Source organism: Mobula hypostoma, chromosome 16 (assembly GCF_963921235.1).
Source record: "Mobula hypostoma chromosome 16, sMobHyp1.1, whole genome shotgun sequence".
NCBI classification, from domain to species: Eukaryota; Metazoa; Chordata; class Chondrichthyes; order Myliobatiformes; family Myliobatidae; genus Mobula; species Mobula hypostoma.
The window spans coordinates 45,431,085-45,452,630 of NC_086112.1; the positions used below are offsets into that span (position 1 = coordinate 45,431,085).

Here is a 21,546-nt window from a genome sequence, read left to right on the forward strand (position 1 = left end):
GCAATAATGCAGTTGATACATGTTGGTATGCAGTAAACATACATAATAAATTAGGAATTGTTTTGATTTGAATTGCAAGGTTTCCAAAAAGCAGAGTGTTTTGTACCAGTTGTTTCAATTGTTGCTGCATAATACATCAAGCATGGATGGAGGAAGAGAGAGCCTGCAACTTTTCTTTCATGTTGTGGCTGAGTGGGTTCCTGGCATTCTGATTTGTGTCATGAGATTTAAAAAAAATCACATTGCCAGGGATTACCACAAAGTCACTGCCTTTGCGACTGTTGTGGAAGCCACAGCAAACATACGAGTTCAGAAACTGACGGGGCTTAAAGGTGCTTCTTTGCAACAAAGAAAGAAATACACCTTCAACAAAATGTCTCCCGTGGATTAATTCATCCGTCAAGCATGATCTTTCTGGCAAGGTGCAGAGCTTAGCTGATTGGTGAACAGTGACCTGTTTTGCTTTGTTCACAGTGGCTAAGTTCTGCACCTGAGGAAAAGGAATAGTGACCAAATCAGTGCAAAAATGTAGAACACTTCATTGAGGTTTGCAGATATATCAAGCAGTCTGGCACAATGATTTCTTAAGCATAACAGCTATTGTGGATTTAGTAATAAAGCATCTATTGGACCAAGTTTTCACTCTCTCTCTCTCTACCCGCCCTCCAATTCGATCCCTCACCTTCCCTCTCCCCATCACCCCTTCCTGTAAAGAGTGCTCACCCACCTTGATGATTCCTGACTTAAATGTAATGGTGCTGTTATGTCTCAGCGTAACTCTTTTAAATCATCCCACAAGTATGCATACAGCCACTGAATAATGATCAGGAGTGGGAATTCTGGTGGCTCGTGATGACATGTTTTGTCAGTGGAAGGAAGACTACATCTAAGTTAATTCTGACAGATTTAGCAAGCCAAAATCTGCTCAGGTAAACTTGTAGCACTTCAGGTCACCATTATTGATTGAAAAGCCTGATTCGTTAACTTAAATTGCAGGAAATATGATTTCTAAGATTATGTCCATAAATGATATTTTATAAACTGATGTATTATTATCTGGTTGTTGCTGATTTACCTTCTATCACCTCACTCTTTCTTACACTATCTCAACCACTGCTTAACCTCAAATTTTATTTTCAAATATCCTCTTTTTTTAAATTGTCAGAAATGCAGTATATCCAGAATCTTCCAAACAGCAAGTGGGTAATAGAGGCGAGTGACAACTGATTTTCCGAAGCTCGCACTTTCAGCAGCGAAAGAAAATGAACTGCATGGGTTGACTTCCAGCAGGTTCTGAAACGACAGAGATGTGGCGCTTGTCAGATGAACCAGCTATGTCGCAGACTCACAGTCGGCAGTTCCAAAGGAGGTCAGCTAAGAGTGTGCAGTATTCCCAGACAGCTGTCTTCGTGCTTCGGAATGCATTAGGACCTGCAGCTGAGATCAAGCATGCTTTGGAGTTGTGAAAGGAGTGCCGCAGTCCCTTGGACAGATGGAGAGATGCCCTTCAGCGCACACCAGCACCAGCCAGGGTGAACAGAACGTTCAGGTGCTGCTGTGCTCCACAAAACATCGTACATAAAGCAAATTTTTCAGAAAAGAAACGAGGGATGAAAGGAGGAAAATGATAACATTGGAAGTCCAGGCACTATGTTGGGAACTGAGTGGGAACAGGGCAGCCTTGAGTGAGGGAAGTTATCTCTTCCACTTCCCCTTTTGCCTTAATTCAGCTGTGTTTCCTCTCTCTCGCTCACTTGAGAGCACCGTTTGTCATTGATCAGCGTGGCACCATAACAGAAAGTCGTGGGGATTAGTCATCATGTGGTCATAGACACTGGCTTTTGGTACATGTGTGCCACTGATCAAGTTGCCAATTTCTGAACAGTATATGAATTAGCACTTCCTGTGGAAATATGTTTCGATGCAGTGCCCTGTTTCATCAACCCACTCATGTTTCAGGTAGACTCCTCCATCTGATGGAGCTTGGATAACCAATTATAGCATTACTCATTGCTACTGTTCAGTAGTTTTCCCTTTATTAGTCTCCAGGATACAATATCTGTCTCCATCTGATGGACTGCACATTTTAATACGAGAGGATTTTGCATCCATCCTCTTCATATTTTCTGACTTAGGGAATCCACATCAGCAGATGAAAACCTTATTATCTGTCACTTGGCTTTAGTGAAGTACAAATATCTGAACAAGCACATAGTAGGCAAGAATGATATTATGGTTCTCATCTAAAGAATCATTTCAGTAATTGCTGATACATAAATTGCTCTTGAGGGCAGTAAAGATGCAAGCTGACTTTTATAAGTTACTGTAGCATCTGATCCATATAAAAGTAATTAAATTTCAACCATTGTTGACATTGCCGATCTTAATGTTGTACAATATATGCTGCTCAACTGCTGCAAAAGGCTGCTGTATAATCCCAGTATCCCCATCTCTGAAAGTGGAGGATACTAAAGCGCCACTATTTTCCAGTTCCTTTTCACGTTTATAGGTTTGAAAATGCATGGAAAGGAACCCTGGTTTTTCCCAAAGTGTTGTGTGCTCTTGCTTGCAAAGAGGGAAGAAGCAAATCTGTGGATAACAATGATGTCATGAGCTCAGCCAGTGGTAGGAGTGCATTTGGAAAGAGAAGCATGAGATTTAATCAAGATCATTGTAAGTGGAGTTAGTCTTAATAGATAAATGGAAAGTTTAGCAGTTGTTTAGAAAACTCAAGTTGAGCACACATCAAAGAGACACAGGATTGCTTGGAGGAAGAGAGAGTTTAAAAGAAATGGAAGCGGCAGTGGGCTCATTCTGTATGTCACAGTCCCGCGGAGACAGTGGATTGTGCATAATTAGGCAACTGGCTTGGGCCAATAAAATAAAAGCTAGGTTTAAGTGGAGCAACTATTGTGTGAGTGGGGAGTTGAGGCTTTGGTTCATCAAAGCTTTGGCGAGGAGAGTCTAGGCTGTAGGCAGATTTGTTATATGTTCTTTCTTTACTACTTGTGCTGTTAGAGCAATGGGGATGCCAGACAGGGTACTGGAATGCTCCTGTTTCCGAATGTAGAAGGGTAGGGAGACCTCCAGTGTCCCTGATGACTCCACCTACAAAAAGCGCACCCAGCCTGCAGATTCTATCACACCGTGTTAAGGAGTTGGAGCTGGAACTGAATGAACTCTGGATCATTCAGGAGGCTGAAGGGGTTGATAGACAGGACAGAGAGGGAAGTAGTTAGACTCAAGGTGCAGGATTAACTGGGTGGCCGTCAGGAGGGGGAAAGGGGATAGGCAAGCAATGCAGAGTACCCTTGTGACCATTCTGCTCATCAGCAGCTATACTGCTGGGTGGATGACCTGGCGGAGGAAGGCCACAGCAGTCAGGTCTCTGCTGCTGAGACGTGACTGCTCAGGCACTGTGGCTCAGAAGGGAAGTGAGGAGAAAAGACAAGTTGTAGTGATAGTGGATTCCTTGGTTAGGAGAACCTAAAAGGAGGTTGTTTGGACAAGAATGAAATTCCTGGGTAGCATGTTGCCTCCCAGGTGCTAGTGACAAGGGACATCTGGGTTCGAGTCCACAGCATTTTTAAGTGGGAGGGTGAGCAGCCAGAGGTCGTGGTTCACCTCGGTACCAATGACATGGGTAGGAAGAATGATGAGGTTCTGCAAAGTGAATTTGGGGAGTTAGGGGCTAAGTTAAAAGAAAGGACCTTCAGGATTGTGATCTGAGGATTGTTACCCATGCCACACGCTAGTGAGGCCAGAAATAGGAAGATTATGCAGTTTAATACGTAGCTAAGGAGTTGGTGTAGAGGGAGGGCATCAGATTTTTGGATCATTGGGCTCTCTTCAAGGGAAGGTGGGACATGTACAGAGGGATGGCCTACACCTGAACTGGAGGACTAATATTCTAGTGGGAAGGTTTGTTAATGATGTATAGTGGGGTGTAAAGTAGAGTTGCATACTCTCATACTGTAAAAGCTGGATGGAAAAGTTTGTCAAATATGTTCAGGAAAGTTTCCTTAATCAGTACATAGAAGTCCCATCCCAGTTAGAGAGTGATTCTAGATCATCTGTCAGGGAATGAGACGGCAGGTGCCAAATGTTTGTGTAGGGGAACACTCTGCATCTGGTTATCATAATGCCATTAGTTTCAAGGCAATCATGGAAAAGGATATGTCTGGTTTTCGAGTTGAGATTCTAAATTGGAGAATGGGCAATTTTGCTGGCATCAGAAAGGATTTGTGAAGTGTGGATTGGAACAGGTTGTTTCCTGGCAAAGGTGTACTTGGTAAGTGGGAGGCCTTCAAAAGTGAAATTTTGAGAGTAGGAAGTTTGTATGTTTCTGTCGGGAAAAAGACAAAGACCACAGGTTTAGGAAACCTTGGTATTTAAGAGATATTGAGGCTCTGGTTATGAAAAAGAAGGTGCCTAGCAGCCATGGGCAGGCAGGAACAAATGAGGCTCTTGAGTGTGAAAATACAAGAGAACACTTGAGATGAAATTCAGGAGGGCTAAAAGAAGTCATGAGTTTGCTCTAGCAGGTGAGGTGAAAGAATTCGAAAGAGATGGGGGGGTGGTCTTAAATAGATATTATTGCATCTATATGTACTCGGGAGCTGGACACAAGAGTCTAATGATACGAGGCAAAGCAGCAGTGAGGCCATGGATCCTATACAGATTACACAGCAGGAGGTGGTTACTATTTTGAGGTAAATAATTGCTAAAAATTCCCAAGGGCCTGACACTGTGCTCCCTCTGACGTCGTGGGAGGCTAGTGCAGAAATTGCAGGGCCCTAGCCGAGATAGTTAAAACATGGACCAATGCTGCTGGGACACAAGCCAGGGCCTGATCAACCCTGGCTGGGTCACCTGGGTGAGGGTGTCTGATGTTGAAAGACCTGAAATGCGTGATGACCCCAGGTTATTATCACTGATGTGTCCCAGTGCATCTTAGATGTATCTCGGCATCAATACATCCTTGGCTATGGATGAGGTGCTGGAGGATAGTTAATGTTGTTCCTTTGTTTAAGAAAGGTTCTAAGAATAAGCCAGGAAATTATAGGTTGGTGAGCCTGACATCATTAGTGGGAAAGATATTGGAAGATATTCTAAGCGTCTGTGTGCATATAAGTATTTGGATAGACAGAGTTTGAGTAGAGATGGTCAACATGACTTCATGCGTGGTAAGTTCTGTCTAACCAACCATATAGAGTTTTTCAAGCAAGTTACCAGGAAGGTTGATGAAGGGAAGGCAGTGGATGTTGCCTACATGGAGTACAGTGAATTCAGGGAGTTAGGTTCTAAGTTAAAAGAAAGGACCTCCAGAGTTGGTCAAGAAGGTTCAGTGGCTTGATATTCCTGGTGAAGTAGTAGATTGAATTGGGCATTGGCTTTGCCGAAGAAGCCAGAGTGATTGTAGATGGTTGCCTGTCTGACTGGTGGCCTGTGATTAGTGGTGTGCCACAGTGATCAGTGCTGGATCCATTGTATGTCATCTACACCGATGACCTGGATGATAATATGGTAAACTGGATCAGCAAATTTGCAAATAACAGCAAGACTGGAGATGTAGTGGACAGCGAAGATGACTATCAAAGCTTGCAGCAGGATCTGAATCAGCTGGAATTTGATGCAGACAAGTGTGATGTGTGCACTTTGGGAAGATCAACCAGGGTAGGTCTTACACATTGAGCGGTAGGGCACTGAGGAGTGTGGTAGAACAGAGGTATCTGGGAACACATCTGTAATTCCTTGAAAGTGACATCACAGGTAGATAGGATTGTAAGGAAAGTTTTTGGCACATTGGTCTTCATAAATAGAGTACAGGAGTTGGAATGTTATTTTGAAATTGTATAAGACGTTGGTGAGGCCTAATTTGGAGTATTGTGTCCAGTTGTGGTCAACTGTCTGCTGGAAAGCTATAAATAAGATTGAAATATTGCGGAGAAAATTCACAAGGATGTTGCTGGGACTTGAGAACCTGAGTTTTAGGGAAACGTTGAGCAAGTAAGGACTTTATTCCCTGGAACGTTGAAGATCGAGGGGAGATTTGAGAGAGGGATACAAAATTATGAGGGGTGTAGAATGGCTTTTTTCAATGAATTTGGGTGAGGTGAGAACAAGAGGCCATGGATTAAGGATGGAAGGTAAAATGTCTGAAGGGAATATGAGTAACTTCTTCACTCAGAGGGTGTTGAATGTGGAATGAACTGCCTGCGCAGTGGTGAATGCAGGGCCAACTTCAACATCTAAGAGAAACTTGTATAGGTACATGGATGGAAGGGGCATGGAGGGCTTATGGTGCAGGTGCAGGTGGATGTGATGAGGGAAATTAACACTGGGATTTAGTACTGACTAGATGGGCTGAAGGGCCTGTGCCTGTGCTGTAGTGGTCTATGACTCTATTTGTTTGTGGTAATGTGATGGAGCATATTTAATAAGCCACTAGTGACAGAGTGATAAACATGGGATTCAGCAGATGCTGTAAGTCCAGAGTAACACATTCAAAATGCTGAAGGAACTCCGCTGGTCGTGCAGCATCTAAGGAAATGAATAAATAGTCAATGTTTTGGGTCGAGAACCTTTATTAGGATGATGAAGTAATCTGCACTGCAAGATCTAGATAAGTAGCCGTATATACAGTATATGTCCACCTTCCCTGATTAACTAGGTAATTAAAGAAGTTACTGAAAATAATTGTTCTGATGTCCTTGGTTTCCATCTTAACAAGAGCAGCAGAAGGGGAAACAACTTTGACTATTCATTTGCCCATCAGTTCTTTATGAGCGGTACGACTGAAAATAAACCAGAGGCTTTTTCATCTGAAACCAGTACTACACTTTGGTTTCTCATATTTTCAATTCCTAACTCCTAATCCCACTTTTGGATAGATTCTTCATACACTGAAGCTAAGGCTGCATCTTCTTGGTCCTTGATAAACTCTTTGCACTCATTGAATGTTAAATCTGCACGGAAAATGTTAACAAGGCAGCAGGTTTTTTTTTGTAACTTTCAGCTTCTCATATGATATGCAGGAGGCAGGTACGAGGGGGACTGCAGGAGAGGGAAAGGAAATGAACAGCCAATGGGAAGTACCTCTGTGGCTATTCCCCTCAATAATAAGTATACTGCTTTTAATACTTTTAAGGGGCACAATCTATCTTGGGGTGCTGCAGAGAAGAGGACTGCAGTCATGATAGGGGATTTCATAGTTGGAGGAGTAGACAGGAGGTTCTGTGAATGTGAAAGTGACACCCAGATGACATTTGGCCTCCTAGTTGCCAGGATCAGGGACATCTTGGATTGGGCCCACAGTATTCTAGAGGGAGAGGGGGTGCAACCAGAAGTCTTGGTACATATCGGTACCAAAGACATGTAGGAAAAGGGAGGAGATCCTGAAGAGTGAATTTAATAAGGTAAAAAGCTGAAAAGCTGGACCTCCAGTGTAGTAATCTCTGGATTGCTGCCTGTGCTAAGCGCTAGTGAGGGTAAGAATAGGATGATTTGGCAGATGTATGCATGACTGAAGAAAGGGGGTAGGGCTTCAGGTTTCTGGATCATTGGGAAGGTATGACTTGCACAAGAAGGTCAGGTTACAGATGAACCCAAGGGGGTCCAATTTCCTTGTGGGCAGGCTTGCTAGAGCTGTTGGGGAGGGTTTAACTAAATTGGCAAGGAAATGGGAACCAAAGGGCTGAGGTTGTGCAGTTGGTGTACAAATAGATGCAGTGAGACTGTCAGGAAGGACATGCAGATGATAAGAGCAAAATTGCGGGATGAGTGTAACATGGGGTCAAAATCAAAAAGGACGACGAATACAGGACTGAAGGTGTTATATTTGAATGCATACAGTATATGGAATAAGGTAGATGATCTTGTACTGCAGTTCGAGAGTGGTATGATGTGCGCATCACTGGGTCGTGGCTGAACGAAGATTATAGCTGGAAGCTTAACATCCGAGGATACACATTGTAACAAAAGGTCTGGCAGGTTGGCAGAGGGGGTGGCATGGCTCTGTTGGCAAAAAAAAACCCAATCAAATCCTTAGAACGATGTGACATAGGATCAGAAGATATAGAATTCTTGTGGATAGTTAAGAAACTGCAAGGATAAAAAGCCCCTGATGGGAGTTATATACAGGCCTCCATACAGTGACCAGGATGTGGCCTACAATTTACAACTGGAAACGGAAAACATGTCAAAATAGCAGTGTTAAGATAGTCTTGTGAGATTTCAATATGTAGGTAGATTGGGAAAATAAGGTTGATGCTGGATCCCAAATGTAAGAATTTGTAGAATGTGTACAAGATAGCTTTTTAGAGTTGGTTGTGGTCACTAGGGGAAAGGCTCTTCTTGATTGGGTGTTGTGCATTGAACTGGATTTGATTAGAGCTTAAGGGGAAGGAACCTTTAGGGGTCAGTGATCGTGATAGATGTCACCCTGCAGTTTGAAAGGGAGAAGCTGAAGTCAAATGTATCAGTATTGCAGTGGAATAAAGGAAATCATAGAGGCATGAGAGAGGAGCATGCCAAAGTTGAATGGAAGGGGACCTTAGCAGGGATAACGCCAGAACAGTAATGGCTTGAGTTTCTGTGAGAAATTTGGAAGGCGCAGGATAGTTACAGCCTAAAAGAGAAGTAGTATTCTAAAGGCAGGATGATGCAACTATGGCTAACAAGGGGAATCAAAAACAACATAAAAGCAAAAGAGAGAGCATAAAATAAAACAAAAATTAATGGGAAGTTAGAGGATTGGGAAGCTTTTAAAGACCAAGCAGAAGGCAACTAAAAAAAAGCCATAAGCAGGGAAAAGATGAATTATGAAGGTAAGCTAGCCAATAATATCAAAGGGGATATCAAATGCTTTTTTTCAGATATATAAAGAGAGGAAAGAGTAGATATTGGAAGGCTGGAAAATGACACTGAAAAGATGGTGATGGGGGACAACTAAGTACTTTGCATCTATCTTCACTGTGGAAGATGCTAGCAGTATGCTGAAAGTTTGGGGAGCAGACGTGAGTGCATTGGCTATTACTAAGGAGGAGGAGCTCGGGAAGCTGAAAGATCTGAAGATGGATAAATCACTTGGACCAGATTAGGAATTTTTTTTTGCTAGATGGTGGCAAATCTATGCAATTCATTGCCACAGGTGGCTGTGGAGGCCAGGTCACTGGGTGTATTTAAGGCAGAGGTGGATATGTTTGTGATTAGTCAGTGCATGAAAGGTTACGGGGAGAAGGCAGGAGAATGAGGTTGAGAGGGGAAATTGGATCTGCCATGATGAAATGGCAGAGCAGACTCAATGGGCCAAATGGCTTAGTTCTGCTTCTATCTCTCTTATGGTCTTATGATATCACACTGGTCTGCTAATGTTTATCCAAAGTAGTATTGTTTGTAATATACTCCACTGTATAGCTATCCTCCTTCCTGATGGACTATGTGAATTCAAGAAATCGTCTGTTATCCATGATTTCAAATGATAAATTTGTGGTTGCGTTTAATCCACCTGAAAGGTCCAGATTATGTTTTGGGATGGCTTCTTGCTGGTATGGCAAAATGTAACCTTTAACTCTGCCTGCATTTGACCCAAACTAATGAAGCTCTAAAGGACTGCTAACTGGTTGAAAGCAGAGCCAGAAGGATTCAAAGGATCTTAAAGGAAAATTTCCTGCACTATATTGTTCCAGTTCCTACGATATTGTATTAATACTTCCATTTTAGATATTCTTCAACGTCCTCTATCTGTTCAATCCCTTCCAAGAAGTGGACCTGATCTCTTGTGCCTACTGAACTGATATCAGTTACAATATCACACACTGGCTCAGTTCAGCAGGAACAGGAGTCAGGCCTAATGTCAGGCATATTGTGGAGGGATTGTGTACATTAAAGAAAAAACAGTGCAAAGAGAAGCCTCCCTGGTCTAATAGAGGTTCATACTGTATCCCCAAACTGAGCCATCATTTAATGTTGTCCTTGTTTTGAAACCCTTAGTGTAATAAGCCTTCCTCTGAATTCATTAGGAACTTTAAAAATGTACAGCATAAGGGTATTGTCAGCACCAGCATTTGTTGCCCATCCTCAATTGCTGTTCTGGCAATGGGGAATTCCACAATGTTCTCAGGTAGCAAGTTCCTGAATTTGGTCATAATATTAGTGATAAAATTCAGAGTAGATGATTATATTTTACTGCTTTTAGGTGTGTTGCTTACTATGAAATAGTTACACTGTTGGTGATTAATCAGCATATTTATACTTCAGGTGGATAGACCATTTGATAAAGTTTCATTCTTGCAATATATTTTCAGGAAAACAATGAAAATGTTGAATAACTTCCTTTCTCCGAGGAAATGGAAATAATTTTGTTGTTCCAGCCAGTATCATCACCTGTATCCTAATTCCATAATTATGTTAAAACTGTATTGATTTAAACTAGCATCTGCTTTTGAGATATAACTTTACATCTCTACCAGCCATTGTGTGGTTAAGTTTTTAAAAATTTCTCCCCTGAATGGCATTGCTGAATTTAACATAATCTCTAATCCATGTTCCCTACTGCTGACCAGACCTCAAAGCGGGTCAATAAATTGTTTTAATGAGCTTTAATTGTATCTAAGCTCTTCTGTGGAACTTTCAACAGGGGTTTTAGAAAATGCACATCAATCATGTGGATAGGCAGTCTCCTAAACTATCAGCTTATTTGACTTGAAATGTACACTTTACAAATCTAAGCTCTCGAATGAGATCACAGTTTTGGAAAAATTGGAAGGAGCAGGCTTGAGAGAGGGATTTGCTCTTCAAACAGTTGATGGACTGCAATGAATTTCATTGTGCTGTGCTGTACTTCTATTTCCTGAAGTGCTTGCAATCTCTTGCTTATTTGTATGGTTTCTACCTCAGGTTTGTATTCAGGTCTTTGAATTTCTCCATCTTTATTGCTACTTAATTATTTTTCTACTGATTTCTTTATGATGGTAACCCTAGTGAGCTCTAACCTTTAACTCATTGTTAATTTCATGAAAGGTCTGGTATGATGTTGTCTTCCATGCAAATGAATATAAAGTATTAATTGGCAAGTCTGACATTTTTATATAGCTACCTGTTCTAATAACCTTCTAATATTCATCTTTACATTTAGGTAACACTGGGATACATTGAAGCTTCCAATGTATTTAGTTTTATTTCTCTGAGTTTTTGTAAGAATACAGGTGACCTACCTTTACAACCATTTGGGTTATGGAAATTCAACCTAATGGAATTCACAAATCACTACCAAAAAGACCTGAGATGCACAATAAAAGTTGACTAATGGAATTTATTGGGGGGGGGGGAAACAAGTAAACACAAAATGCAAAAGCAACAACAGATATGTCTGATTTTATTTTTAGTTGTGGGGCAGTAAGATTTGGATATGACATCACTGTAGCAATTGGTTGGGTAGTCGCAGGTAAGTCAGAGAAAGTGCACCACCAATGAAGAGTGCTTTGGCTGTGATTGCTAATCCAATAGATGCACGAACTTCACATCCAAGTCTTATTGCCATTACATGGTATTCAATGGGGGTTTGCATTAAAGAAAATTGTGATACAGACTGTTCTAATTGTGGGGTTACCTTTAGTAGTTTTGGCACTCTATACAGTGATTGGTAGTTTGTCAGTGTAAAAATATACACTCTGTCAAAATTCAATGTTCTAGTCACAGTTCAGGAAATTGTTCCATTTCCAACCATTTAAAAAGTATGCTTCTGGCAAAATTGGTATGGAAACACCAATGCCCTTGAACAGAAAAGCCTACAGAAAGTAGTGGATACTGCTCAGTCCATCGCAGGCAAAGCCGTCCCCACCATTGAGCACATCTACAAGGAGTGCTGTTGCACAAAAGCAGCATCCATCATCAGGGACCCTCATCATCCACGTCATGTTCTCTTCTCACTGGTACCATCAGGAAGAAGGTACAGAGGTCTCGGGACCCACAGCACCAGATTCAGGAACGGGTATTATCCCTCAGCCATCATGCTCTTGAGCCAGAGGGGAGAACTTCACGCAACCCAACACTGAACTGTTCCCACAACCTATGGACTCACTTTCTTCATCTCATGTTCTTGATATTTATTGTTTATTCATTTATTTTTTTTTTGTATTTGCACAGTTTGTTGTCTTTTGCACATTGGTTGTTTGTCCATCATGTTGGGTGTAATCTTTTATTGATCCAATTGTTTCTTTGTATTTACTGTGAATGCCTGCAAGAACATGAATCTCATTGTTGTAAATAGTGACATATATGTACTTTGATAATAAATTTACTTTGAAAAAATAACAATGAAAAATGTTAGTGTACAGCCTCTTGTCACCATCCAGTGTACAAGATAAAAGTGTAAATGGGCAATATAAATTTCTTTATTTAAGTAAGGCTGTATCATACAGTTGGAAAATGAAAGCAGATAACTCATTTTAAAGCAGCACAGAGGTCTAATCATGTGTTTTTAACCTTTTTTTCAGCATCTGACATTGACTGGGCTATAATTTGTTCTAGGTCAATATTGTTGCTGGTTTCAGAATCAAGATTATTATAAACAGAAGAGATTCTGCAGCTGCTGAGAATCTTGAGCAACACACAAATTACTGGAGGAACTCAGCAACTCAGGCAGCATCTGCTCCCTTCCCATCAAGTCCTAATGAAGGGTCTCAGCCTGAAACATCAACTGTTCTCCATAGATGGTCTGTCATGCTGTTCCTCCAGCATTTTGTTTATGTTGCTCCTGATTATTTATAGCTTGTGTGCTTTATTTATACATTTGCAGAGAATATCTTCCATAATTTCTTACAACCTGGTGTATTAGTACAAATGTTCAAACATTTGCAAAAAACAATGAAGTAATCATTGGACTATAATTGCATTTTCATGATTCTTTGGCTTGCAGAAGCTGAGTTTGCAGGAGTTCAATGTTGATGTGCGCCATTCTGTCTTTCAAACTGCCACGTTTTGTGTTCTGTAATCTGTGCGCCATACTAATCAGCAGTTGAGAAACTCCATCCAAGCAGTCTCCACCTAGGGTGAACTTCAACAGTGATAGCACATAATTACACATGATGTCCTATTTCATTATTTTTCCTCCCACCCCCTCACTCTCCCTCCCTCATGCACCCCCTTTCCCTCCAGTACTCACAAGTTGGACACAATCCTTTGCTATTCCCATTCCACTGTCTGTAAACAACAGAAAGCTCACAAGAAGCTGATTGATTAGATCTTTCAGATGACTTCCTTTTATGGAGACATTGTTGGTAACTAATGCAGTTTGCACATCTTCAGGATTCAAGTCTGTTTTGTTCCTGAGAACTTTTAGTTGATTGTACACAAATTTCAGCTCCTCCTGAATATTTAAAGAAAGATGAACGTAGTTGTAAAAAAATGGTAAATAATAGGTTATTTCAACAATGAATTCTAACAAGTCAAAATAAATCATCATGGACTATCTTGAAATTGTGAAAGGCAACTATCCTTTAAAAATATGATGGATTCATGCACTTGTACTGATGTAGGGACTACAATCCCTGTGACTCGAAATCTGGCTCAGCAGAATAATTAACTACACTGGGCACAGTGCCAAATCTTGTGTTCGCAACATGAAAGGAGGTGGAAGAAAGCCCCTTAACAGATGTGGACAGCATTTATATTGTGGGAAAAGAGCACAAGATTCCATCAGAAGTTCACTTAAAAACATTACAGTCACAGCAAGAGTGTTTTATCACAATGCATTTTCACTGAACTGATGAAATACCTCATTCAGCTTGATTGTAAAGATTAACCAAAATATTGCCAGAGGGCAGTCACAAAAAAGGCAGCTTTAAATATTTATTTTGAAAGACTGGTCTTTTTCTAGTAAAGCTGATGGATTCTGGATGACTGATATGCATTTTATTTGACTACCTTGCGCTACTCTTTCTCTATAACACTTTTACTACTTAGATTTACTTATATATGAAATGAACTGTCAGAACAGATTGCAAACAAAAACTTGCAATGTATAGTGACAGTAAAAAAAATCCCAGTGATTCAGATCATGGGTACTTATGATGAAGTTTACTTACAACCCTCATGGTCTTGCTTTGCCTTTTCATCATTCTAATATAATTCATCCTTTAAAGATTGCATGCTGGAGAAATGCTTCACTTGATCTAGCTTCACTCTCTGCACTTCCAAGTTCATGGTACAAAATCCACTCTTCCCCCCCCCCCCACTATAGTTTATAACTTGTCATGAAGTCTGGTTTATTTTTAAAAAAGGAGCTGCCTCTCAAACTTATTCTGTAATTAAATATGATTATGACTTGTAGAAATTTAAATACTCAAACACCATTTATCTGCCCTAACCCTTAATCCTTTTAATATCTATAATTCTATTCTTTTTGAATTCTCAATCCTCCAAAGATACAGAATCACATCAATTTGCTATTCCTCAAAGTCAAAGAGAAGAAATTCCTTATTCCCTTAAATTGGCAGTATAACACTTATTTTTAGACGACTTAGTCATGGGTAGCATTTCCCCAAAGTCTATCCTGTTAAGCCCTCAAAGAAGTTTGTAATTTTTAATGAAGATACCAAGTTCATCTAAGCTACAGAAAAAAAAACTTTGCCTCCTCAATCTGTACTTTGATCATAGGTCCTTCACTCTAGGAACCAGTCTGATGAATCTGTACTCCTTCTGTGGAAATTAAATCCTTTTTTTGGGAAAGGATACCAGAATTGTACGGGACTTGGATAATGGTCTCAGCAAGGCCCAATATTACAGCATTAAGACATCTTTTATATTAAGGCCACCGTGCCTAATTAAATAGTGTGCCTGCAGGTTAGCTTTCAAAGACCTATATTCAAGAATTCCCAGGTACCTTTCCACATCAGATTTTCCCAGCTATCCTGAAAAAATAAATCCGCCTACCCAAAATAGTTGGGGCCCAAGCATCAAATGCTGCAGTATCTCAGTACCCACAGCCTGCCTACTGAAGAACATCCATTTATTACTATTAGCTTTCCATCAACTAACCAACTGCAAATCCACACTAATATATTACACAAAATTCCATGTGCTGTAGGTACTGTATCCTTTTATATCAACCACCTGTGCAGGACTTTATGAAGCCTTATGAAAATCCAGGTACACTATAATGTATATACTAGTTGCCCCTCGTCCATTCTATTGGATTCATCCTCAAAGAACAGTCAATTTCCTTTTCAGAAATTTATGTTGACTCTTCTCAATCATTATTGTCTTCACGTCTCCCTATCTTTTATTATAGGTTCCGGCATTTTCCAAGACAGTGATGTAAGGTCACAAGGGGAGTAAATTTCTCTCTCCCTTTGAAAATGGGGGTTGGGGGTGATAAGGAAGACAACATTTGCTGCCTTTCCATCTGCACAAACCATTGCAGAAACTACTAAATTTTGTCAGAGATAACCAGAGTTTTTACTATTTCTAAAGCTATCTTTTTTTTTGAAACACCGGCAAGAATACCACCCCCCCCCCGCCGCTTCTCTTTTTGAAAAACAAGTTTCATAGACCAGTATCAGCTTGCCAATACTAAATTTATTAAATCAGTTATTTATCTGAAAAATAACTACAGTTAAAAATAGAAAAGAATAAAAGCTCCTACAGTGTGTAGTACTGTTTTGTAACCCTATAGTCATAATTCTGGCTATGTCTTGTCAATTTAGCAACAATAACATGAAAAATAAATCCCTAATAAAAGAGTATATATGAAACCCAAACACAATCGTAACAAATTACAATAGGGGTATAATTGCTTGACCAATGAGCAATGTGAATGAAATACTTTTAGATTTCAATAATTAAAAGTGACGCAAAATATAGTAATGGATAACTGACTTGTTGCAAGACAAAACTTATCCACAATTTGTATTGATGATATACTGTTGAGAAACCGATTTTGATTCTGTACATCTGGACAATATTAAGTTGGAAGGGGCTGTCAGCTCTAAAGAAAACTGAACATAAAGAAACAGAATAGGCCATTCAGCTCCCAAAACTAGATCTGCCATCCAGTAAGATCATGACAGATCTTTTAACTCAAAAATGTTGGTTGTCTGTACTTGATCCCCTTAATACCAAAAAAGACTTTTGACAACTGCAAAGAAATTGCACAGCAAAGATTGTGAAGGAAGATCTAAGAAATGGGAAGACAATTTCATCATATTATTTGGAAAATAAAATAAATTTGGATGTGAAAAATGCAGACTTCGTCAAAAGATGATAAGACAGTTCAGCAAGACCTTAACAAGAGTAGATTAAACAAAATGAAAGTTTCCTGAGAGGCTGAATTGAAAATTAGAGAAGTTATGCTAATTTGAAATAAATCATAGGTAAACAATACAGGGGCAATTCTGGTGGCAGTGTTATATATTGAAGAAAAAATTCTAAGCATAGTATCCAAACTGCCAAGTTATATTCCTGAGGGAACGCTGTACACGTTGAGCATGACAGGAAGAAGCTGATACAACAACATTGAAGGCCAAGAAAAATAGCCACCACAGGGAGAGGTTGAGGAGAACGTGGAAAAGGATATCAGTGAAGGGAAAAGAGTAATTCTAAGGCAAGTTGATAAATGCAGAGATGAATTATTTGGGATTAATCACCTGAATTTGCCCAGCATTTTCTATATAATTTCACAATTGCACCTGTAATCTTTTCTTATTGTTGTATCTAGATTTTTCTGGGTTTTTTTCCACATTAGTGCCAGAGGCTGAGGGAAGATCTGATAGAGGTTTACAAGATTATGAAAGGCACAGAGAGTATGTTCCCAAGGTTGAATGGTCTAATACCAAACGGCATGCATTGAAGGTGAGAGAGGATAGGTTCAGTGGGTATGTTTTTTCACTCAGACTGTCGTAGATGTCTGGAATGCACTGCCTGGTGTGGTGGTAAAGGCAAGTACATAGAAGCTTTTAAGACACGTTTCAATAGGCACATGCCTGTAAGGAAGATGGAGAGATATACACATTGTGCAGGTAGGAGGGATTAGTGTTGTTTTTATTTGCTTTTCAGCTGGTTCGGCACAACATTGTGGGCGGAATGGCCTGTTCCTGTGCTGTATTCTTCTGTTCTATGAATGACAAGTGCCTTCAATATTAAATAGCATTTACTGAAAGATTTTTGCAGATCAATGTACATAACATTTTTTAAAGTTTTTGTTACACACGATCTTTCCTTCAGCTGGCTATTTTAAGATCTCAATAGTTGGGGTAGAAATAGGGGAAACAAAGGAAAGATGATAATACATACTTATCCAAATGCTCTTTGTACTTTTTCACTGATGCAAGTTTTAAAAAGTTATATATTGGAGGTGCATTCAACCGTCCACCCTCTGGAATGGTGCAGGGAGACTTGAGAAAAGTAATTTAAAATATACAATTTTTATCATATGTATTGGATTTGGGAGAAACTTACCAGTAATTGTTTCTCCTCTTGGTCTTTCATAAGTGGTTTATTGTAGAACAACAAAAGCCACAGAACCTCGGAGAAGTCATCTGCTGTCATCAGCTGCTGTAAGGCAACATTTAGCCAGTCTCCACAGTGAACCAGCAAAAACCAGTTTTCAAAGAGATTTGAAGTGGTTCTACATAAAGACATTAAGAGTTAGCACTAAAAGTAAATTAAACACAATCAATTTATAACACTTTTTCAATCAATAAATGAAATTTCGGATAACATTACATCTCCCCCTTTCATTTCAGTACGAATTCTTCCGAGATATTAAATATGCTGAACATCGGTGCTCATCTGGTGGTGGTGTAGTCATCACTTAGGAATCTTGCAGGTCACCATATTGCAGAGTGTTGTACAGAGTTGTTTGTCCAGATCAGCTTGAAGAAGACATTTGTTATAATTTGTTCCCACAAGGAAATTCTTATGAAATTGTAAAGCTGCATATACTGAGTGAACCTCAATAGGAAGACAATCTAACTGATTCAACTGGAATAAGTGAAAGCCTTGCCCTCCATAAGAAATGCTACCACTGAACAATGCAGCAAGACTCTGCATGGGCTCATTGAAGAATGGCACTTTGAACAATGTAAGAGAGAAACATGTTAAATAAAGTCTTTCTTCTTGTACTGGTAGTTAAAAAAAAGTAACGCTTTTGACTACAGCCTGTCCCAAACCTTTTTACAACTAACAAAGAACTTTGGGATTCTTTGTAGTCAATATTGAAATGTAGGAAAAATATCAATTAATTTGTGTGATAATGAACTAATCGATGTTTAGGACTTGACTGAGGGATAAATATTGCCTAGGTATTTGGGAATTACTTTCATGGTCCTTTTTGAAATAATACCCTGGGATCTTTGACATGCATCTAATAGATTAAACAGAACCTTAGTTTTTGATGTGTTCTGAGGTGAAGGAAAAAAGCCAATGTGGGAGCTGCATGTTGTATTACAAAGTCGATGAGACACCTGACAGGTCAGGTAGACAACATTTGTTTGTGCTTCTGACATCATGATGGGAGATTTGTTCTTAGTGTCATTCTCAATGCTCATTCTTCACTTTGGATGGATGGTCAGAGATACTCAGGAGTCAATGCAAGGATGCTGCATTTTTTTCCAAAGCCTTCAGAACATCCTTAAATCTCTTCTTCATTTACCTGGTAATCACATCCCATTATAGATTGCAAAGCTGAATATCTGCTTTGAGAGTCTGATGTAAGGCAATTGAACAAATGGACTTCAATACTAGGAACACAAAATACTCTGCAGATGCTGGGATCAAAGCAACACTCACAACACGCTGGAGGAACGCAGCAGGTCGGGCAGCATCCGTGGAAAAGATTGGTCGACGTTTCGGCCCGACCTGCTGAATTCTTCCAGCATGTTGGGAGTGTTGCTTCAATACTAGGAATATTGGCCTGGTGGATGACACTGACTTTGGTACATGTATCCTTTATAGTGGATTTTGAGAGAACATTGGTTGGTTTCTCTGGAATGAATGTTGTTGGTCTCAGAAGTATATAGGAGGGCAGGGATCACTGCTGACCAGTAGATTAAGACTAAGATATAGGAGACAGCTGTAGTTCAGTCAGATTTTTGAAATCACATTTTTTTTATTATTGTTTATTTTGAGGTGATCAGGCCAAATTAATGTTCAATTTTCACATACCCTACATTCACATCTTTAGAAATGGTCATTATGATGTTGGGAGTAGATTTCAATGTACTCTGGTTGAGGTAAAAATTTTAATTGGAAATATACAGAATATTGAAATATAAATCTTAAATTAACAGAATTTTACCGTCACAAACAAGAGAAAATCTGCAGATGTTGAAAATTCAAGCAACACACACAAATTGGTGGAGAAACTCAGCAGGCCAGGCAGCATCTATGGAAAAGAGTACAGTTGACATTTTGGGCTGAGACCCTTCAGCCAGACTGGAGAAAAAAAGATGAGTAGAGTTAAAAGGTGGGGAGAGGGGAGGGAGAATCACAAGGTGATAGGTGAAACTGGGAGGAGGAGGAGGAGGGGTGAAGCAAAGAGCCAGGAAGTTGATTGGTGAAAGAGAAACAGGGCTGGAGAAGGGGGAGTCTAATAGGAGAGGACAGAATGCCATGGAAGAAAGCAAAAGGGGGAAGGAGCACCAGAGGGAGGTGATGGGCAGGCAAGGAGATAAGGTGAGAGAAGGAAAAGGGGATTGGAATAGTGAAGGGGGGTGCATTACAGGAAGTTTGAGAAATTGATGTTCATGCCATCAGGTTGGGAGTTACCCAGACGAAATGTACGATGTTGTTACTGTGTTTAGCTAATTTACCAAAACCCTTTAACCAATATTTTTAAAATTTAGATTTAGTCCTTGTAAAGCACTGGAAAAGAGGCTCCGAAAGGCACTTTATAAAATGCATGTTCTTTTATACTACTAACAATGTTTTAAGAAGAGAAGCTATCAGTCTATCTACAGTACTATATACTTCCATCACCATGTATATCCTGAAATCTTCACTTATTCACAGCTGGAGTATTAACATCACAGACCACCAACAAACTAAGGACTGTACATCTAGTTAATTATGGATTTGTAAAAGAAAATGCTAAATAAAGAAAAGTGGGATTGGGAAGAAATTTTTTCAGTTCTCCATCCAGTCTATATATTCCAGCCAACATCAAGTCTGCTTCACCATTTCATCATGACTGATCCATTTCCTTCTCAACTCCATTCTCCTGAATTCTCCCGGTAACCTTTCATGGCCTGACTAATCAATAACCTATCAACCTCCACCTTAAATACACCCAATGACTTGGCCTCCATAGCCGCCTGTGGCACCAAATTCCACAGATTTACCATCTTCTGGCTAAAGAAATTCCTTCTCATCTGTGTTCTAAACTGACGTCCCTCTATCGTAGGGGTTTCCAACCTTTTTTATGCCATGAACTAACACCATTAAACAAAGGGCCCATGGACCCTAGGCTGGGAACCCCTGCTCTATTCTGAGACTGTACACTCTGGTCCTGGATTACCCCCACCACAGGAAACATCCTCTCCATATCCACTCAATCTAAGCCTTTCAACATTCAATAGGTTTCCATATGATCCCCCCTCATTCTTCTAAATTTTCTTTTGTGGAGAGTTACAAATTCCTATTATTGCAAAAAATTAGAACTGACAGATATACTTCTGAGGAAGGAGTGTTTGTGTGAACCTTTGGTTGAACTTGGGTTTACACAGTCTTTACTGACTGTCACTTTGGAAACCCGACTGAATAGTTTGACCAAGATAATAATCTTAGATACATAGTATAAATAAGACATACTTTGTGTTGTTGGTCTAATACATTTGAAATGCAAGTTGATTTAACAGTTAAAATTTTAATTAAGACTCAACAACATGAGACAGTTTAAAAAGTGGAAAGCAGATTTAAAATGTACATTGCATGTGCTTGGCTGTTAACTGCAGGGGCGTTTTAATCTTAATCTGAGTGTCAGAAATAAGGATTAGAGCTTGGAATGCAGTTTGCAGATAAGATAGATTTTGAAAATGTTCTTTTATCATTCTGATTGGGATCATAGAAACATAGAAAATAGGTGCAGGAGTAGGCCATTCGGCCCTTCGAGCCTGCACCGCCATTTATTATGATCATGGCTGATCATCCAACTCAGAACCCCGCCCCAGCCTTCCCTCCATACCCCCTGACCCCCGTAGCCACAAGGGCCATATCTAACTCCCTCTTAAATATAGCCAATGAACTGGCCTCAACAGTTTCCTGTGGCAGAGAATTCCACAGATTCACCACTCTCTGTGTGAAGAAGTTTTTCCTAATCTCGGTCCTAAAAGGCTTCCCCTCTATCCTCAAACTGTGACCCCTCGTTCTGGACTTCCCCAACATCGGGAACAATCTTCCTGCATCTAGCCTGTCCAATCCCTTTAGGATCTTATACGTTTCAATCAGACCCCCCCCTCAATCTTCTAAATTCCAACGAGTACAAGCCCAATTCATCCAGTCTTTCTTCATATGAAAGTCCTGCCATCCCAGGAATCAATCTGGTGAACC

At 40.0% G+C, this 21,546-nt stretch overlaps 2 protein-coding genes across 6 annotated transcripts in view; one reads left to right on the plus strand and one right to left on the minus strand.

Moving 5' to 3' along the window:
• Window positions 1-21,546, plus strand: part of aopep (aminopeptidase O (putative)) — a 295,893-nt gene that overhangs the window by 238,323 nt on the left and 36,024 nt on the right. Inside the window, exon 18 of one of the 3 annotated variants that reach the window (XR_010020602.1) lies at window positions 1,166-1,942. The exons of the other annotated variants lie outside the window; for them this stretch is intronic. The gene's annotated coding sequence lies outside the window, so the exon portion shown is untranslated. Of the gene's footprint in view, window positions 1-1,165; window positions 1,943-21,546 lie in introns of those variants that run through there. 3 annotated transcript variants of the gene reach the window in all.
• Window positions 9,874-21,546, minus strand: part of fancc (FA complementation group C) — a 181,488-nt gene continuing 169,815 nt past the window's right edge. For all 3 annotated transcript variants that reach the window (XM_063068860.1, XM_063068859.1, XM_063068861.1), the window contains exons 13-15: window positions 17,458-17,626; window positions 13,166-13,369; window positions 9,874-13,057 (exon numbers count right to left, since the gene is read on the minus strand). In XM_063068860.1, the coding sequence (XP_062924930.1) occupies window positions 12,899-13,057; window positions 13,166-13,369; window positions 17,458-17,626 (532 nt within the window). In that variant the 3' untranslated portion in view covers window positions 9,874-12,898. The remainder of the gene's footprint in view (window positions 13,058-13,165; window positions 13,370-17,457; window positions 17,627-21,546) is intronic.